Genomic DNA, 21,121 nt, shown 5'->3' with positions numbered 1-21,121 from the left:
CCACCCTGTTTCTTGAGCAATGCAACTAACTTTCTGACTGCCCCTCTTATATAGCTGTCCAGCAATAATAGAATCCAATTTTTGACATGATAATTATCTGGTCTGTCTTTGCTTATAACTATTTCAAATTTTGCAGATTTTTTTTAGCTGTTCAATAATAATAGAATCCAATATTTAACATGGTGACAAAAAAAGGAAGTGGTGGAGTTTTTGTATATTTTATGACTTTTAAGAAGAAGAAGAAAAAAAAAAAGTTAAAAATAGGATTTTGAAAAAAATTCTGATTTTATCAATCCCTCCAGTAATAACTGAAAAAAACTTTGCTTTAGTCTTTTGTTGTTGTAGTATCTGAATATTTCACCTTTTTTTTTTTTTTCAAAAATAAAATCTTCAAAAATATGCAACAGTTTGTTTGATATATATGGAATCTTTTAAATACAAATAAGAGTAAAATTCTATACAGTGTCTAATCAAAACAAAAATCATATTTCTCCATTCCTTGATTGGTTGAAGAAAAAAATGATGTTGCACATAGCAGCAGCTTTAATGCTGCCACCTACCGGTAATCATAACAGTAAAATTTCTTCAAGATAAACATTTATTGTTAAAAAAATCTGCTGTTGTTGTTATGACTTGCTTTTAGCTTTGATGTCTTAGGCATTAGGTTAAATCGTAGAAAACTGATGAAATTGATACAGTGAAGCATCGTTTATACGTTTCTCTTTTATAAGTTTTTATCAGTTATACGTTTTTTGAAATTGTTCCCTGCAGAGTCTAATACACATTAACCTATACCTATCATATGTTTTTTCATTTCTGTGCTTTTTTCAGACAATCCCTTCAAAAACGTATAAACATTGCTTGACTGCATATCGCATTCAGGGCTGCCAAGGTCCAAGGGCATTTTGGTCTCCAGGTCAAAACTTTCAAAATTTTGCACTACTTTTATTCCGAGGCGGGCCCCTAGTTTCTGACGAGGCTGACATACTGTACCCCATCATCGGCCCTGTTGGCATATGAGAAAACAAGTTTGAATTCCAATTGCCTACTAACCAAAAATTCAACTTGGTTTTTTAAATTAAAAAAAAATGTCTTGTTCTCTTTAATTAAAAAATTATTTTTCTTGAGTCTTAGGTAAACTAGTCCGGGACAATTAGTTTTTGTATCATATCAGTATGATTATCCCTCTCAAATGTTATAAGTCTAGATCTAAATGTGATGGTGGAATTAATATTATTTACAAACAGTTTTCTTGAAAGTAATGTTTTCAAAGGAGCTTAAGCTATTTTGTTGCTAAATGTAAGAACAATAATCAGAATATATTTGTGTTGTTTTAATAAGAAAAATAAGCATTTGTTGTGAAGTTACATTTAAAAGATCGAAGTTTAATTTAAAAATTTGAAGTTAAATTTAAAATATGAAATTGAAATGTTGAAAATCTGTTCCTATTGGGAGTGGATTAGAGGCTTTACTTTTCAGACTTCGTGAGATCCCCCAATATAGCATCCATTCAGTTTTGTGTCTCCACTATCAACGGATGCCATTGCCACAAGAATGTTGAGGTCCAGTTTCCACACCAATTTGAGGCAACTATGCTCTTTCCAATGCACAACTGAATTTTGCCTGTAGTATTTAAAGCCAAACGGCTTTAAACACTACAGGCAACGGGCTTAAGAATACAATGCCTAACCATCAAACCACTCTGCTGGCACTGAAATAGAAATACTGCAAATGCAACAGAAGCATTGTAAAAATAATTGATCAGTAATATATACAAATCAGGGGCTTTTTATAATTTTGAATGTGTTTTCATGCTTTTAAATTGTTATATTTCTTAACTCTTTTCATTTTTTTTTCCAGAGTAAGCCAACTTGCTCTCTTTTCTCTACCCAGCATCCATCATGTTATCTGAAGGAAGAACTTTCTGTTCTCAAAACTTTAAGCAGCAATACTTTTCAACACTTTGCTGCTTCTAATAACCATTTATTTTTGTGTGATGAAAGATATCCAAAAGAACCGGTGAGTTTACTCCCTCTTCTTAATTCAGTAATCAGTATCTTCAGTATATGAATATCTATATGTATGCTTGTTGTTCTCTAGTCAGATTATTAGATAGCTTGGGGAACTTCAATACCAGTGCCCCTTATTTTAAGCAAACCAAATATGTACATTGCTAGTCTATAAAGAGAGAAATAAACTGCTGTGTGGAATTTGTAAACAAAAAGCTGAAATGATTAGAATTGTTTTTGATTACTGAACTAGCTGTGTCGTCCGGCTTTCTAGGGTCTACTTGACATTATTTTTTATTTTCGAGGTAAACAATTAGGCAACAACGAGTCAAGTAAACAACAAGAAAAAACAAAATCTGTAAAATTTCTCGACAAATTGTAAAAAAATAACCAAAAAGGAAAACTTTTAAATATCCTGATTACAGGAATAGCCTCAAAACAAAAGCAAGAATTTTATTTGTTCACAGTTGAAAAAAATAGCAACAGATCTTTCTTCTCAATGATTTTATTCATGCCAATTAAAACTTATAAATTTCCGATTTAATATTGCTGTTCTTTCATTTAAAAATGCTTACAACTTTTCTCTTGGTGATTTTACAGCCTTGGTGGTTTTGAAATCTAAAGGAAGTAAATCTACTTCAGGGGTATTTTTCGCAGTCTTTCAAATGAGACTGAAATGAAATAGTTGGATTGTTTTATGCGATTTGCATATCAGGTTTAACTGCAACTTGATGCTTGTGTGTAATCTATAAATAGTATCTCCTATGGTTTAACTGCAGACTCTTGCTCAGGCTTGTAACTGTTTATGTTGTGCTTTTAATAAACGTTCATAAAATACAACATGGATGATGATTTCGGGTACTAATACTAAATAGAAATTTGAAAAGTTGAAAGTAGAAGTTTTGAGATGATTGTATAAAATTCAAATATTCAATACTGACTTAAGTATATTGCCATGCAGTCGAATTGATTTTGGGGTAAAAGAGTTGGCGTCAAGAGTTAAAGACATTAAAGTTTCAAGCATAGGAGTTGGAGCCTGTCCTTCTCCTTCTGATTCCACATCCTTGATTGATATCTAATTTTTTTACTGGTTTAGTTATTGGACTTCCGTTTAGGTGTAATTCTTAACTAATTCAAATTGCTTAAGCACGGCTCCAGCTGGTTTTTCGTTCCACAGTGCAATGCCTGTTTTACAACCCCTATTTCAGTTCAAAGAAGGGGGGGGGAAATAGAGCTATTATACCGATGCAATTCCTCCAGTTGTTTGCTATTTTGATTCAGTGTGTGGGCTCGATCTAGAAATTCTTTCCCAGACCTCACTCATTGTGAGAAAAACATGTATCGCTTGTGTTTTAGATCTGTCATCAGAATGGAAGCTGGATAAATCTAGGACCACAAGTAAATAGCTTTCCTTTTCTAAGAAATGCTGGCAATATAATCTTCAGAATAGCTGAATTCTATCCGGAGCTGGACATTTGTTGTTCACATAAACTTTCTCCGTTTTGTGTGAGGTGATGTCTGGGACACTATAGTGAACATTATTCAGGCCACCGTCATCGAGCTTCCAAACCCCAGATAGCAGTTAAATTCCCACCGCGAGTCTGATCTAAACAATAACAGGCTCCCCCATTTATGGGGTCCCGTATACAAGGAAAATTACAGAAGGTCAAAGGAAGAGACATTACTGAGCAAAGAGCTCCACAGACGATAAGCTCTCGAAGTTCTAAATATCTTTGTATCATAAAATTATTTGTAAAATAGCTGTAAATATTAAATTTATTTATATGAAACAACTCTTAGAGTTTATGTATTCTCTTGTTGTCTCCACGCAAGAGATGAAAACGTTACACTATGGGAGAAAAATAGCTAAAACATATTACTATTTTTCTAACATCTACATTCAACCTAAACTTTCATGTGTTCATGATACTTTTAGGTAGTAAAATGCTACTGTTCAGTATCGCTAATTTCGGTTAGCTACAGAACATCAATTTCAATGGGTACATTTTTAATACTGTATAGTTCTAAAATTTTTTAACAAACTGGTTATTTTAGTATTTATTTTACATTTGTTTATTTATTTTGTGTTTGTCGCCGATTATGTTCAGTGGACTGTAATTATTGTCGATGAAACTTGACTCAATGAAATTTTGCTAATGAACTTTCAATAAACTTCACTAAGACACATAATTATATACACTAATTTACATTTGAAGAATAATGGAATGTGGGTTTCAAAACGAAACATATCTTATATATAAAACGCCGACATATATATAAAAACGCCCACGTCTAAAATGCCTTTAAAGCATAAGAGAATTATTCATTTAAGGAACTGGATTACACAAATCTTAGGGCTTTTCTATATTTTTCAACAGTTCTTTTTTTCCCCTTTTATTTTTTCCTTACCTTGTTATAATTTTGTTATAGTTGGCACTTAAAAGCTAGTTTTATACTATTTTTTTTTTTTAACTTTTCAGGTCATGTTATGGAACCACTTGCTGGGTAGCCATCCTTTGTACTGTAGCAACACTGAATACTGTAGTAGTTCTTTACTTCCCTCATCAGATGTCTTTGTCTTGCTTAGCACTCAAGTATCCAGAGAAATTTGTGCAATTTCTTTGAAATCATCTGTTTCTGAAGTACAGCCCACCACTTTAACTTTACCTTTTTTTCTTTCATCACCTTCTGACTGCATAGAAGCTTTAAAATTGCAATGTGTGTTTGTGGACAACTCTCAGTGTGCTAGATTTTATAATTCAATCATTGGATTAAGTGCCGTGCCTCATACAAAAAGTAATGGATTTACATGTTTTCAACTCTCTTCACTTGGAGATGTATTTTATCAAGATTTTTATGAAAGTTCTGAAGAAACTCTTATAAATTTTCGCAATGGTCCAGGATGTGTATTGCCACCAGTGGATAAAATAACAAGTCAACTGTCATATTTGAATTTGGATCAAATGCAGTTGGATGAACAAAAGTCAACTGATTCCTTGACTCACATTGATGCGGATTTGAAGGATATACTAAGTAAGTGATTATTGCATTTATTCACTTTTACGTAACTCAAGATGATTAATATAAGATGGCATTTGATTTTGAATCCTGTTTAACCCTAGAGAAGTCGCATTTCCTTTTGTTACGCTAGTGCTCGCACTTCGGTCTTTTCCCGCCTTAGCGATCCGTGAGACGAAAGCAGAAGAAAGGAAGTGCCAGGGAGAAAATGACACCTGACTAGAATGGCGCGCTATTGGTCTAAATGACCAACATACATTTCCAAAAGCTATGCAACCTTGAAATACCGAAGAAAATTCTCAGAACTAAGTGTGTGGGCTGGGGAGGGTCTGACCTTCAGCTACACAGATGGGCCCCATTATTAGAATAAAGGGTGGTGGGATAGAGCGAAATATCTGACAACGGGCGGAGAATCGACCGAAGCGCGACTTCTCTAGGGTTAAAATTAAATTTGGTCCTTTCTTGGGCTCTAAAAATAAACCTTTAGGAAAATGTTTATTTTGAAGATAAATTGAGACAGTGAAAGCAAAGGGATGTGCCAAAATTAAAAAATTGGAGATAATCAGTACAAGTAGTAGGATAACCTCTTCTCTGATTTTGGGCAAGATGTGGTACTAGTAGCCCTGGTAGGTGCTGCTATACATTATGATTTAGAAAGAAATTCAATGAAAGCCTACCTAGTATCTGCACTTTAAACGCATTTTACTCAAAACTTTATAAATTTCACTTACATCCCTTTTCTTCTCCCTGCCTCAATGGGGTCGTTTCCAAAATTTTAAAGGTATTTTTTTCTGAAAGAGCATGCTTAAAAACATAGGATCTCACCATTTTTTAAATAATTTATTTAAGTTTAATATTTTTAAAAAATTACTTAAATCAGTGCGCTTTCATTGTTTACACTTCTGTCGTGTGACATCACAAATGATGAAATGCCATTCAATGTTGCCATTTACAGAACAAAATATTTAATTCGCATCTTTACTCATGTGTATTGGCAACGATATGGCTGGTAGCAAGCGTAGAGCGCAATTTTAATTCGCTGCTTGTTTATCATAATGTGGAAACGTAGTAGAAAGATGCGTCAAATTGCATCATTTGTGACATCATAAAGACCACACCTTGTTTGGAAAACCAGACGTTTTAAAAAAGTAATTTAAAAAAAAATGTTGGGAAAATAAAAGTACTTTCTGGGTCCATGTGATTTTTTTTTTTGCTCATTCTATCCATTTCAGTGACTAAAAGTAGTACTTTTGACTGAAGGAAACCACCCCATTGTTCTCTAAATATTTTTGTGCAAAATTAATTACATTCTGAAATTGTATGTTTCGAGAAATAGTTTTTTGATTGACTCAGGTTCATCAATGCATTATCTCAACTCCGAAATTCTGCAATTTACAACAGTTGCTTCTTTTTAGCCTCTTATTTTTGAATAAATTGCTTTCTGCAGCCTATTTTATTCCATCTTCATTCATATGAGTTTTTGAACTGGAAAGGATACTGCTAAATATCTTATGTAAGAACCTGTCCAAATTTTGTTTATCATTTGGGTGATTTGCAGAATACAGTGGTTTTTCTTTACTGTTAAATTGTCTAAATGCTTAACTTGGTTTTTTAGAGTTCAAGATAATAAAGGTAAATTTAATTGTTATATAGTTTGAATTTTTAGTTCCCTTTTAATCTTAAAAATTTTCAGTTTTGAAATCAAATGTTCTTGAATTTTTGATTTAGAGCTAAAAAAGGTTATTTTAAAGTAAAGAAATGGCATTAGGAATGTTTTGCTTACTTTAAAAAAAAAAGGACTGCAGTTCAAGTTATTTGAATGAGCATAGAAATAAATATTTGTTGCCCATCTTTGGGGTGCATAATTGTTATTCTTGAGCTCCTAGCAGTGGCTCACACAAGGGGAGGAGGGTTCAGGGGGTCCAGACCTCTCCCATCTTCCTTGAGTTTTTTGAATTGACTATAATCTTACTCATGTAGCACGTAAGATAATTTCAAGCAAAGGAAACTACAATTTTAAATTTAATAAATGAAAGCATAAAATTTATTTTCCCCTCTTTCATCCCCTGAAAAATTTAGCAGTATGTGAACATAAATTGTTCTATAATGATAATTTTGCTTTGCTGTTTTCATTTTTAAGTATTAGAAAAGTAAAGACATTCAGTCTTGTGCTTTCTGTACTTTAATTAAATCTTTGTTTTTAATAAATTTATTTTATTAACTAATGCTAAGTAATTATTCAATATTATTTCAAAATGTTTTTTGTCCCTGACAATCGATAAAATCAAAAGAATATGTTTGGATGTGTGTTGGAGGATGACATGAGAAGGGTGGACCTTCAATCTTGTACCCCCCCCCCCCCCCCCCCCCACCTCATATGAAAAATTCCTGTGTGAGCCACTGGCTCCTAGTATTTGCTGTGGGGAGTTCCATTCTCCTATGTTCTTTTACATGATGTTGTAGACATTTTTCTCCTACTAGATGGTGGGAAGGATAGCAGTCATAGGAACGCGAGTATACAAATGCTTTGTATTGTTAATCCCCCCTAATCGATCTTCAACACAGCCCCTGAAAAGAACTTATCATTTGAGAAAACATTAAATTTTGCAGGAGCATTAGTTTAGCTCTTTCTCTTGTTGAAAGATGTGGTACTCTATCAATTAAACACTCACCTTTAAAAGTTTTAAGCTATTCAAATCTCAGGCTTGGAAATTACTAAAAATCCCTACTTTGGTTGGGATGTGGGCACTGGGAAGAGCTTACCGGAAGAGAATGCAATGAGCAAGGGGGTTGATAGCCTTAAGAGGACCACTGTTCTTCATTGGGGACTAATAAACTGACTAGGACCAGCCCAGCTTGGCCCAGAGCCTGTTGCTGGTCATAATATTTCTATTTGAATATTTGAAAGTTGACTGTAATGTATGTATACAGACATGCCCATATTCTCTGTGTAATATGTACCTTTGTTTGTCTTTTAAATTGCCATTTAGTGCTTTTCCAGAAAATGTTGTGAAATTCAAAAAATATTACACAGACTCACTTCTGATATACTGAAATTTCTTCCTATCTATAATCGTGACAATTTTATTCTTTATTACACTTCTTTGGTTTGGAATAATTCATGAATATTTTTTTCCTTGTAGAATTTCCAAAAGAAATTTCTGCAGATTGTATTCTGTGCCGATGTGAACAAAATGAAAAGGAGTTTGTTTTTTCGGATGTATGTCCTTTTTGTGGTCTAAACAACCTTCAAAGTAAACAGCTAAGTGAAGCAGCAACAAATGTAAGTTTATTTAAAACTACTCTGTTTTCTGAAGACATTTCTTTTAATTCATCACTTTGAAAAAATGTCTTTTTTCAGTTCTGTAAGTTCTGATGAAGTGATCATTAAAAAAAAAATGGCCTGAGTAACAAATTAAATTGCAAAAACGTATTTTGAGGTGCAGTAAACTTCTGATTGTCCGCAGGCTTTCAAACCTAACAAAAAAAAATATTTCTGACAGTAGATTTACTGAATGTAGATAAATGCACTCATTTCTACTGAAAAAGTGTGAAATTTATTTTTAGACATTCCTATTGCTTCCTTCCCCCTCCCTTCCAATAGCATCAAACTTTTTATGATCACCGAAACCTGACTAGTTGAAACCCCAATTTTTAAATTTACACTACTTACTGCTTTGGAACTTCACTACTTACTGGTTTTTAGTTCTACCCTACTTGTAAATTTTTGGACCCACCTTACTCACGGATTTTTAGATCTACACTATTTACATATGTGAATGAGTGACCAGACCAGTCTTTAAAAAAATCCTCTCCTAGCATAACCCTTGGCGATTTTGATGTAACCTAGCATGATCCGTTGCAGTTAGTTTATTTGTACAAATTTGCTTCACGGTATGGTTGAGTATGCGACTGAGCGAACCTCTGGAAGAGCTTCGGCATCTTCACCACATTTTTTCAAATTAAACAACCATTGAGTTTGAATTCAGACAATTTTGGTCCAGAAATCTTGGCAATTTATCTGGCTGTTTAAAGGATTGAAGAGATGCATGGTGAAAAATTCGTGCTCTTCATTGACTGTCAGATTGCAATCCATACTATTTCAACCTACAATCTGCTTCCTACCACCATTGAATTCGAATACAAGAACATTATCAATAACTCTCCTAACTTCCAGTAAGGAGATTATTTTACAATTGATTCTAAGCCATTGTGTCTTATGGGGAAATGAAAATGCAGACACTTTTGCAAAAGAGGCTTCTTTATTGACCCCTCCTGTGTCATCTGCAAAACATCAAACTTTTGCTCAAAATTCATGAACACCGCACAGGCTCCAGTGGGGAAAAAATTGTCGGCAAACCGTGGGATAGTCTTTTGTCACCTTGCACTCCCAGGAACCTACCTAGAGCTATAGGGGTCTCTTCTTTCAGCCTGCTGACAGGACATGACCTCCTACGAGTACATCGGTTTATACTGGTGGACTCTCCTAACTGCATTTTGTGCAACGAAGGAGTTGACATGAATGGCGGGCATCTCTTCAACTGATTTGCACTCCGGAAAGACCGCGATTCCTCCTTTTTCAAGACGCTCTCCTTTCTGGAGATATTTCATTTTTATACTGGACTGCAAGACTTTGTAAGAGCAAATGGTTAAATGTTTTACCCTCTTAACTATTTTGAAGCACGTAATTTTTAAAAAAAAAGCTCCATTATGTGTTTAATCTGTTTGCAATAATAAGCTATTCTTATGCAGCCTTAACATGCATTTTTTACACACACTGTTATTGTTTTAGCTCCAATTTAAATGTATGCCTGTGTTATAGATCTTTCAAACAGTTGCATACACTTTATCTGCAAATTCACTTATCTGCGGTTACTGTGAAAGTATTCCGGGGATAATCGGGAATGAACTGTATGAGGAACCTCTTTTTCTATGTGAAAAATAAGCTTATGAATGAAAAGCTATCCAACAAAAGCAATCTTTTTTTCATATGTATTTTCATCTATAAACTTCGTGTTTTTAATTGCTTCCCCCCCCCCCTGGTATTTTTGTTAAACTTGAGCTTTAAATTTGCTTAAGGAGTTTTATTTACTTTTAAATTAGGGAAAACGTACAAATGTTGTTCTAATTGCATTTCTTTTTTCGTTTTCAGTTGAATGTCATTGGCAGTGATTCTGGGAGGATAAATTTAAATGTAAACATAGAAGCCCTATCCGAATTTACAGATTCATGCAGTAAGAATATTTTGGAGTGTTGGTTAAGTGATTCAAATGTAAGTCTTGCTTTCATGTACTGCTGTTTCTTTTAAATGTCATTTCTTTTTTATCATGATGAGGATTGTTTCATTGGTTTAAGGCCCAACTCTTTCGCTCAGTAGATTGAGTAATGAATTAAGCTGTAAACAATGAAACTAGTAGTTTAGCTCCTCCTATATTTAGTAATGCAAGCCAATATAAATAGGGGTGTACACAGGAATTTAGGTGCCGTCACAAATGACTTTTACGGGGCCCCCTCCATATTGTTTACCCCTATGTCCCTACATACATTTCACCCCCATTTAAAAAATCTCGCCCCCCCCCCCCCCCCTTCAGGCCTGGGCCAACATGTGTGTCCTGCCCGTGCACGCCCTTGAATATAAACCACCCGTGTTCTTTTTGGAGGCATAATGTTTACTTTTGACCAGTGGTGCCCAACCTTTTTCTACAAGCAGGCCAAATCACATAAAATTTTAAAATGTTTAAAATCTTGGGATCGTGAAATGTTTAAAATCTAAATTATATGGGAAAGGAAAGAGAATTAAAAAACTAATGCTTGTTATTATCAATACTGTGCTTCTTTTATTAAATGCATCTGTTTCTTAGAAACCATTTTTTGAATATTTAACTCCACATTTGGAACAGTCATTAATCATTCTTTCTGATTTGTAACATTAAACAATACAACAGGACACATGGATCAGCTTTGGGGGCCAGATAGTTGGACACCACTGCTTTAGACAGAAATGAAATCAAAATGCAGTTTTAGAAGTAAAATCTTTATGCAAAAACATTTAATCAAGCTAGCTATTTTTTTGCCCATTAATCAAATAGGAAATTTCTGTGAAAGTTTTGCTTTAAGATGAAAAAAAAAAAACTGATTTTTTTTCAAGCAAAAGACAGCGCCTGCGCGACGCAAAGGAGGGTAATGTGTTTATAAGTCTATGTATGTATGTCTGTTCCTGTGTAGCGTTTTAGGGGCGAAACGCCAGGACCAATTTTGGTAATTCTTACGTCAATCGCTTTGTCTTAACCTTGGGAGTTTCACTAAACAGATGACAGTAATCAAAATTCACCATATCAACAACCAGTTGCCATATTTTGTCAGTTTGGGATCAGCGCTCGTTGGGTGTTGCACACTGTGTCGCAAGCTACCTGCGTGCGACAAATGCAGGTAGTTTTCGCTGCCTGAATTTTTTTTTTACTAAGTCTACTAATAGGGGTTTCAATGGTCAAGTGGTCTAAGCGATTGCTTCTCCCACTTGAGGCGGTGGATCAAGATACCCTCGCTCCGAATGTACTTTCCCTTCTTTCTGATGTAAATTCTTTCATGTGTTCTTTATATGTATTCTGTACTGTAATAAAAAATATATTATGCGTTATGAAGGCAAGACACTCAGATTGTAGTCCTCATCAAAATAAACCCGTGCAGTAAGCACCCAAAAGAAAGAAAGTCTACTAATTCGTTTTTCATCTCTGACATGTTGCATTTGTTTTTGCCTTGATTCAAGGGACTGAGTTTCACGACGTGTACTTTCTCGACAGGCTTTTTTAGTTTTGCGAGAAAGATTTGACTGACGACGTTTCCTATTTCGCATCACCATGAGTTATACAGGCTGTTTATATAGCTGTGCTGTGGTTGACTTAAGTTTGCGCAATTTTGCCGAAGGTCAAGCACATGTAACTTTAAGCCGAGTTAGGTCCCTAGAGGGACTAATTATCAGTAGTTTAGACCACCACAAGTTACTTAATAAACCTCACGATAGAAACAAGCTATCCCAATGAAATGACAAGGTTGCGAAATGTACCGTCTTATAATCATAATAACTAAGTCAATGAAAATTAACTAAAAAGTGTAAAATAAAAAATTATTAAATGAAAACAAAAAACCCGACTGCGTAAAAACTAAAAAGAAAAATGTATAATCCCAGTAGTTTAGAATGTTATTAAGTACTACCGAATAACTACACCGTTGAAATAGTTTTATAACCATACACAGATAAGACAAATCATAAATTCAAAAGCAGAATAGAAGGATCAACAGTCGGGGCTGATCCAAATTTTACGGGGCTCTTTGAACCAGAAAGGAATAGGCCTCGACTGTTGATCCTTCTATTCTGCTTTTGAATTTATGATTTGTCTTATCTGTGTACGGTTATAAAACTATTTCAACGGTGTAGTTATTCAGTAGTACTAAATAATATTCTAAACTACTTGGCTTATACATTTTTCTTTTTAGTTTTTTTGATTTTTACGCAGTCGGGTTTTTGGTTTTTATTTTACTCTTTTTAGTTAATTTTCATTGACTTAGTTATTATGATTATAAGACGGTACATTTTGCAACCTTGTCATTTCATTGGGATAGTTTGTTTCTATCGTGAGGTTTATTAAGTAACTTGCGGTGGTCTAAACTGCTGATAATTAGTCCCTCTGCTTAAAGTTACATGTGCTTGACCTTCGACAAAAATGCGCGAACTTAAGTCAACCAGAGCACAGCTTTATAAACACCCTGTATAACTCATTGTGATGCGAAATCAAAAACGTCGTCAGACAAAGCCTGTCGAGAAAGTATACGTCGTGAAACTCAGTCCCTTGAATCAAGGCAAAAACAAATGCAACATGTTAGAGGTAAAAAACGAATTAGTAGACTTTCTTTCTTTTGGTGCTTATTGCATGAGATTATTTTGATGAGGACTACAATCTGAGTGTCTTGCCTTCATAATGCATAATATATTTTTTTATTACAGTACAGAATACATATAAAGAACACATGAAAGAATTTACATCAGAAAGAGGGGAAAGTACACCCGGAGCGAGGGTGTCTTGAACCACAGCCTCAAGTGGGAGAAGCAATATCTTAGACCACTTGGCCATTGAAACCCCAATTAGTAGACTTAGTAAACAAAAAAATTCAGGCAGCGAAAACTACCTGCATTTGTCGCACGCAGGTAGCGTGTGACACAGTGTGCAACACCCAACGTGCGCCGATCCCAAACTGACAAAATATAGCAACTGGTTGTTGATATGGTGAATTTTGATTTCTTTCATGTGTTTAGTGACACTCCCAAGGTTAAAGACAAAGCGATTGACGTAAGAATTACCAAAATTGGTCAAGGCGTTTCGTCCCTAGAACGCCACATAGGAACAGGCATACATACATAGACTTACAAACACATTACCCTCCTTTGCGTCTTGCGCACGCAGTCAGGTAAAAAAAAAAGTGCACACTGGAAAGAAATAATAAACATTGTCTCAAATTTCATGACTTTTATGATGGAAAAGTGTAGAATATATTACCGCTAATAGCGTTTATAACTTACATCCACCATGAAAATAACAATTTCCGTCTGTTGAGATCAGAAGACACTTATTTAAAAGCAAATCTTTTATTGAAGATATTATAACATACATGAATTTCATATCTACTATCTTTGTTGTTTACCAAATTAACGGCATAACCTTCTAAAACCAAAAAACATCTTGTTTCCTTAACTTATAAGGACAGAACATTTGCATAATTCAGTTCACGGTTTGCAGTGATACTTTTCACTTTAAAAATATATAATAAAATATGCAAATGTGCTTTCAAATGTACGTACGAAAAACAAATTAAAAAAATTCTAACAATCGGCCCCATCGGGCGTACATTCATTCTTTCTTAGTTCAAAAATAATATTTACAATATACTGAAGTTTTTCCTTTGATAAAGGTTTTGTTAAGAAATCTGCTAAATTATTTTTACTACTGATATAACTTAAACTAAATAAGTTTTCTTTGATCAGATCTCTTATGAATTGATATTTTATATCTATATGCTTAGTTTTAACATTTTCTGGTGAATTTTTAGAAAAATATATAGCAGATTGATTATCACAAAATTGTATAAGAATATTTAAGTTTTTAACGACATTAATTTCTTTTAATACTCTCGAAAACCATACAAGTTCTTTAACACTTTCTGTTAGAGATACAAATTCAGATTCCATTGAACTAAGAGCGATTGATTTCTGTTTATTCGATTTCCAGTTAAATGGAATACCGGCAAAATAAACAATATGCCCACTTGTAGAATATCTATTCGTTAACTTATAACCCCAGTTTGCATCAGAATACGCAATTAAACTAGAATTGTTAACATTTGACAAATTAATTTTTAAACTTTTAGTATTAAACACATAATTCATGATATCTACAGTAACAGTCCAATGTTTAAATAAATATCCATTGCAAAATTGAGACATGACATTTACTGCAAAAGAAATATCGGGTCTGCTTCTCGCAGCTAGAAATGATAAACACCCAATCAAAGTTCTATACGGGTATTTTTTCATTACATCATTTTCCACAATTTCTTTCTCGTCAACCCTTTGAGGTAATTCAACACTGTTTTTGAAAGGTAAATTAACATGATTTCTTGGCAAATCTTTAAATTTTTCCATTAGTTTATTTATATAAGTTTCTTGATGCAAATAAATTTTATTGCCAATCTTTTCAAAATTTACACCCAGTAAAAATTTAATTTCCCCCAAATTTACGATGTCAAACTTACTTTTTAGTAATGCTATAATTTCATCAATTTTACTTTTACTTTTTCCAAATAATATTAAATCATCTACGTAAACCAACAAAACTATTTCATCTTTAAGTTTATAAGTACAATTACACCATTTCATTTTTTCAAACCCAAGTTTGAGTAAATGAGAGTCTAACTCCAAATTCCATTGTCTTCCGCTTTGATGAAGCGCATACAGTGCTTTATTAAGCAACCAAACCTTATGTTCTTCACCTTTAACTTCATGTCCAACAGGTTGGGTCATGTATACCTTCTCATTTAGACTTCCATACAAATAGGCAGATTTTATGTCTAAATGTACATGAGACCAACATAGCACGGATACAAATAAAATGAAAAACAATCGAACAATTGAAAAACAAATGACTGGCGAGAACACCAAATTGTAATCTATGTTTGCCCGCTGTTTCCAACCAAGAGCCACTAATCTTGCACGGAATTTTTTAATTTTATTCTTATCATCCCTTTTTATGCTATATACCCAACGGTTTCCTATGATTCTAGAATTTTTGGGGAGTTCAACTAAAGTAAATACTTTTCTTTCTTTGAATATTTTTAATTCTTCATTCATCGCTCGATCCCATTCAAGTTTTTCTGGAACATTTTGACTTTCCTGGAAGGTTCTAGGTAATTCTACGTTATTTACTTCGTCCTGAAATAAAGCGAAATCTATTTCGTCACAAGTAAAATTATTTTCGTTCTCCGAATTAGACTCGTCACTATTTTCATTTTCTGACTCCGGTGTTTGATCATTTTTCGGCTTAAACAAAAATGCATCAGGTTTAAATTCGATTTGTTGCTCCTCACAATATTCTTTTACTTTTTTTAAAGATCTTAACCTAGGTTTTCCTTCAGGTGGATAGTAATAGACGTCAACTCTATTGCTCTTTTTTCGCGGTCGTTCTTTTCTTTCCCACTCAGAAATGTTTAAAGGTTTTAGTTTTCTATCAGCGTCAGATTTTTGTTCCTCAATAATTTCATGTTCCTCTTCAATCGGCCAATTTAGCGTACCAATTTTAAAGTTTGCGTACTCATTTTTACGACCTTCACCGAAAAGACTTTCTACCCCGTTTTTACGCTCGTCTATACTAACATGAATAGTTTCTTCTATAGTTTTTTCTTTCGGTAACCAAATTCTATACCCTTTTCTATTTGTTGCATATCCGACAAGTATGCCAATTTTAGCTCTGTCGTTTAATTTATGCCTTTTAACTTTAGGAATATGTACATATGCTAGCGATCCAAATAATCTGAAATGTTGTACTGAAGGTTTATGACCACTCCAAATTTCAATTGGTGTTTTACCTTTTGTAAGTTTATGCTCACAACGATTGTAAATGTGAACGAAAGTATGCAGGGCTTCAGCCCAAAACCTTTCTTGCAATCCACTTTCATGCAATAATGCTCTAACTCCATCTAAAGCTGTACGGTTAAATCTTTCTGCTACGCCTACTTGTTGAGGTGTATAAACAGAAGAGCGTTCAATTTTTATCCCACGTTCATTTAGAAATTTTTCGAATTGCTTATGGCAAAACTCTAAGCCATTATCAGTTCTAACTGATTTTAATTTACAATTTAATGTACGTTCAGATCTGGCTAGATAGGATTTAAAACAATCAAATACTTCAATTTTGTTTTTTATCGTAAATACATCTACTTTTCTAGAATAGTCGTCTATTATCGATAAAAAAATACAAACTACCTCCCAGCGAACGAACTGGAGCGGGACCCCACAAATCCATATAACATTTATCCAACACATTATTAGTTAATGTTCCATAATTTCTGTTTAAAGAAACTCTAGTAGATTTAGCAATTTTACAAGTCACACAAGAATCGAAATTTCCCGTTACGTTTTCAATACCTTTGACACTATTGTTAACACTCATATTTTTTAGTAAATTAGCATTAACATGACCAAATCTTTTATGCAGATCATTTATGTTAATGGAAACATTATATGCATTCACATTAAATATTTCAGATTTCCTATAGTTAGGTATACCGTAAATAACATACAATTTCCCTACTCTATGAGCTGTTAAGAAATATTCATCATCTTTAGTAAAAATTCTCATTTTATTATTACACCAAATTATTTTGTACCCTCTTAAATCAATATTTGCACCTCCAATTAAATTCCTACGCATATTAGGTGTATAATAAACATCTTTAAGAATTAATTTCACAAAATTTCCATTATCTTTTACATAAAACACTATATCACCTATGCCCTTTATTTCACTAGTGCAATTTTTATCCCCAATTAAAACTTCACGTTTAGATACAGGATAAATGAATTCAAACCATTCTTTGTTGTTGCAAAAATTTCCTGTTGCTGCACTGTCTATCAAAAATTCCCCGAGTTCTATCGTATCTTCATTACTCGAGACTGACGAATTCTGCACTTCCATATATTCCGTGTAAAAAATGCGGCTGTCTGGTTGAGACGATTTACTTTTGACATCCGGTTTTCTTCTGTTCTTGAAATAACAGTTTTTAGATAAATGATTGTTCTTTCCACAAAATGTGCACGGCCCCAGAAGATATCGTCTTTCATGCGATGTTTGCCTCAGCTTGCTTCCACTGTTAACGCTCGAGAACTGACTTTTCTTCCATTTAGGGGTTGTATTCAAGTTCGAACAGTCTTCCAATTTGGAAATGTGTGCGTTATCTACGGGTAGATATCCCTCGTCTTTCATCTTTAACTGAATTCTTCCCGATTCGCTTATTAACTGCTTTTCCACATTGTTGTAAGTGAATTCATTATCATCCAGGCGATATAATATTTGAACAAGGTTTTCAAACTTTTTGGGTAGTCTTCTAATTAACTGAAATGTTACTAACAGTTCAGGTATTTCAAATCCAGCATCCTTGATTTGAAGTTGCTTTTCCTTTACTCTTTGACAGAAGATTCCAACTGTTTCTTCATCTGGATAATATCTCAGTTCATAAAATTCATCGATTAAAGTTGCTATACGAGCGCGGGAACAAGGCTCGAAGTTTTCCTTTAAAATAGTCCAAGCTTCTTTTCCATCTTCGGTACACTGAATCAATTTTAAATATTGCCGTTCAACACTTGTGTAAATTGTTGTGTAAGCTCTGGCTTTCCTCTGCTCAAAATTTCTTATCAGTGCTTCCGGGGATGTTTCTGCTGGTTGTTTTGGTTCCCCGACGATGAATTCCCAACATCCTCTGTCAATTAGAACAACTTTTACATCACACTTCCATGAACTATAGTTGAACGCATTCAGCTTTGGAAAGTTGATACTACTGTAATTTTTTTCTAGGCTGTTCTCCATTCTTTTCTGATATATCAAGTCCAACAATATGACGAAAAGTCTATAGTTATTTATCAGGGTTTTTAAGGCCCCATAACCAATGTAGAATATATTACCGCTAATAGCGTTTATAACTTACATCCACCATGAAAATAACAATTTCCGTCTGTTGAGATCAGAAGACACTTATTTAAAAGCAAATCTTTTATTGAAGATATTATAACATACATGAATTTCATATCTACTATCTTTGTTGTTTACCAAATTAACGGCATAACCTTCTAAAACCAAAAAACATCTTGTTTCCTTAACTTATAAGGACAGAACATTTGCATAATTCAGTTCACGGTTTGCAGTGATACTTTTCACTTTAAAAATATATAATAAAATATGCAAATGTGCTTTCAAATGTACGTACGAAAAACAAATTAAAAAAATTCTAACAAAAAGGAAGTGTGAAGCAAAATGGCTGATAATGTAAAACTAAATAAAATTTTGATGTGCAATACAAAATACCCCAAAACTACAACAGAAAGAAAAATTAAAAAAGGGAAAGAGGCGTGTTGTTCTTATCGGACTTGTAAAAGCTCCGGCTATTAATTTTCAGGGCTGACATAACTGTAAGAGAAGGAAAAGCTGGAAGATGGTGCTAATGATTGATTGCATATTGAAGAGGGTTTTCTTATGCATGTGCAGTGCAATCGGCGCCATTCTGAAGTAAGTGGTTCTCGTGGAAAGGGGCATTAAAACGTAGCTCTTCAACTCATGTTGTCACCATAATGCGAACTTTTTCAATTGCTTCCAGCATGCATACAAACTGAGGCGGGCTTGTGTGGATCATCATTGACGCTTTCGCGCCCATCTCAAAAGTGTTTATACCATTCAAAAGTTCTTGAGTGGGATAACACTTCCTGGCTGTAAACTTGTTTCAAAATTTCGAATGTTTCTGCAGCTGTCTTTGCCAATTTATAGCAAAACTTAATGTTTATTCTTTCATCCATTTTCTCCTCGATGACAGGAATTTTAGAGCTATGTTTTAATGTGCCTTTCCATGAGAACCACTTACTTTAGAATGGCGTAGATTGTACTGCACATGCGCAAGAAAATGCTCTTCAATATGCAATCATTAGCGCCATCTTGTTTTCCGTTACGTCAGTCCAGGAAATTAAAATCTGGAACTTGTATAACAAACAAGTATGGATGATTACACTACATTGTATGAAAATTACATTTGACACTAACTATTCCTGCTGATTCTTATATAAAATTACCTCCAGAATCCAAATATAACCCCCGTTTTATAGAAAACGCTCTCCCTATGGTTTTTTTTTATGATTTTGGTTTTTGGGGGGAAAGTATTTTCACTTAAATTTCTTATCAAAGGCTTGTTCAATAACACTAACTTTTTTCATTTAAAGCATTTTATTTTTAAAAAAAAATATTTTTTTTTGCTAAGTTTTTATTACAAAAACCAGAATATCAGCCTTATTTGCATAAGTGCCACATCCAAAATTATGTTCAGGTAGTAGAAAAAATTTAAAAAAAAATCTTAGAAGTGTTTCTCCTTGCATACAAAGCTACATTCCCATTAAATTACAATCTTAATCATATATGCAAATGAAAATTGAATAAACATAATATAAAACAAATTTATGTGCTGAAGATGCGGCTCGTGCACTAAGGATGCCACACTCAGATTTTTTTAATATACAATTTTTTACATATTTATTTCATGAGCATAGTTTCAGACATGGTGCTTACGTGACTGGTGCTGATATAATCGGGTTTTTACAATAAAAACATTTGTGACAAAAAATTAGAAACTAGACAATGTGTAGTTTTCCAACTTTGAAATCAATACTTTTAAATTTTGAAGCAAAGAACTACTTTTACTGAATTGTTACGTCTCTTTTCAGCAGCCTTATCTCTCGTTTTTTAAAACATGAATAAACAAGATATCTTTCATAACTTAGGTTGTTCCAGAGGATATGGATTTGTCTGATTTATGTACAGAAACAGGATTCAATACCCAGTCAACAGTCAGTGAAAAAGGTGCCAATGCTTCTTCATCCCTTGGGGATTTAGAGATGCAACTAGATCCAAGAACTGTATTTACAGATTCTTTTTGCAATGAACTTTTTGAGAGTGCTGACTATTCTAAAGAACTGATACCCTCCAGCCAAGATATAAGGCCTCTGCAAGGAGAAACGTTGCACACCCCTTTAAAACCAAAAGTGAAATTTGCTCGAAAATCTACTGCAGGATTCTGAAGTTATGTTGGCCATATTTTCAAAAATATTTAAAGAATGTAAATAAAAATGTCTATTTTTTTTTCTTTATCAGGGATTTCTTCCTTTCCCCTTTTTTGAGTAATTTATTCAATTGTGAGCACTGAAATTCATCACATGATCATTGAAAAAGATTGATTTCTTTAAATAAAATTGTGCTTTTAATGATGCTGAATTTGCCAGTGAATTGAATATAACATAGTAAAATGTTCAGGATGAGCTTGGACGTATTTTATATGAACAAGTTAGTGGGCGTACAGCATACAATTGAAGAAAAATGCTGGACATTTTAAAAACGCAGTACAAAAGCCAAAGAAATGGAAAGAACTGTTTGCTTTTACAATATGTACTTTTAATCAATTTGTCTGTTCATACAAATACTTAAGGTATTTCATACCTAGCTAAGAATGACTTGGTATATGCAGGGCTTCAAAAAGAAATAATGGATTATGTTCAAAATTCTGCACACGAGGGTAGCAGAATTGGTTTCCCCTCCAATTATCTATTCCTTGTCATTATGCAGTTGATGCCAATATAAAAAGTTGTAAAATTTGTAATCAGTAGACTGTTGTTTTTTGAGCATGGTAAGCATGCACACAGTACACTACGTGAAATACACTGCCAGCTCAGTCATTTCCAGCCGAGGACTGCAGTTTCGTGCTTATTAGCACTCAACAGCCCGGCATAGGAAAGTGAC

The 21,121-nt window shown here is 33.8% G+C and overlaps 1 protein-coding gene across 1 annotated transcript in view; it reads left to right on the top strand.

Moving 5' to 3' along the window:
- The window catches only part of LOC129223979 (uncharacterized), a 52,173-nt gene extending 31,636 nt beyond the window's left edge, over positions 1 to 20,537 (top strand). The window contains exons 9-13 of the mRNA XM_054858370.1: positions 1,861 to 2,019; positions 4,490 to 5,042; positions 8,171 to 8,310; positions 10,180 to 10,299; positions 20,110 to 20,537. Coding sequence (XP_054714345.1) covers positions 1,861 to 2,019; positions 4,490 to 5,042; positions 8,171 to 8,310; positions 10,180 to 10,299; positions 20,110 to 20,406 — 1,269 coding nt within the window. The 3' untranslated portion in view covers positions 20,407 to 20,537. The remainder of the gene's footprint in view (positions 1 to 1,860; positions 2,020 to 4,489; positions 5,043 to 8,170; positions 8,311 to 10,179; positions 10,300 to 20,109) is intronic.
- The last annotated feature ends 584 nt before the right edge of the window (positions 20,538 to 21,121 follow it).

This window comes from Uloborus diversus, chromosome 6 (genome assembly GCF_026930045.1).
Source record: "Uloborus diversus isolate 005 chromosome 6, Udiv.v.3.1, whole genome shotgun sequence".
Lineage (NCBI taxonomy): Eukaryota > Metazoa > Arthropoda > Arachnida > Araneae > Uloboridae > Uloborus > Uloborus diversus.
Note: the sequence above shows the minus strand (reverse complement) of the source record. Positions and strands in the feature narration are given on the sequence as shown.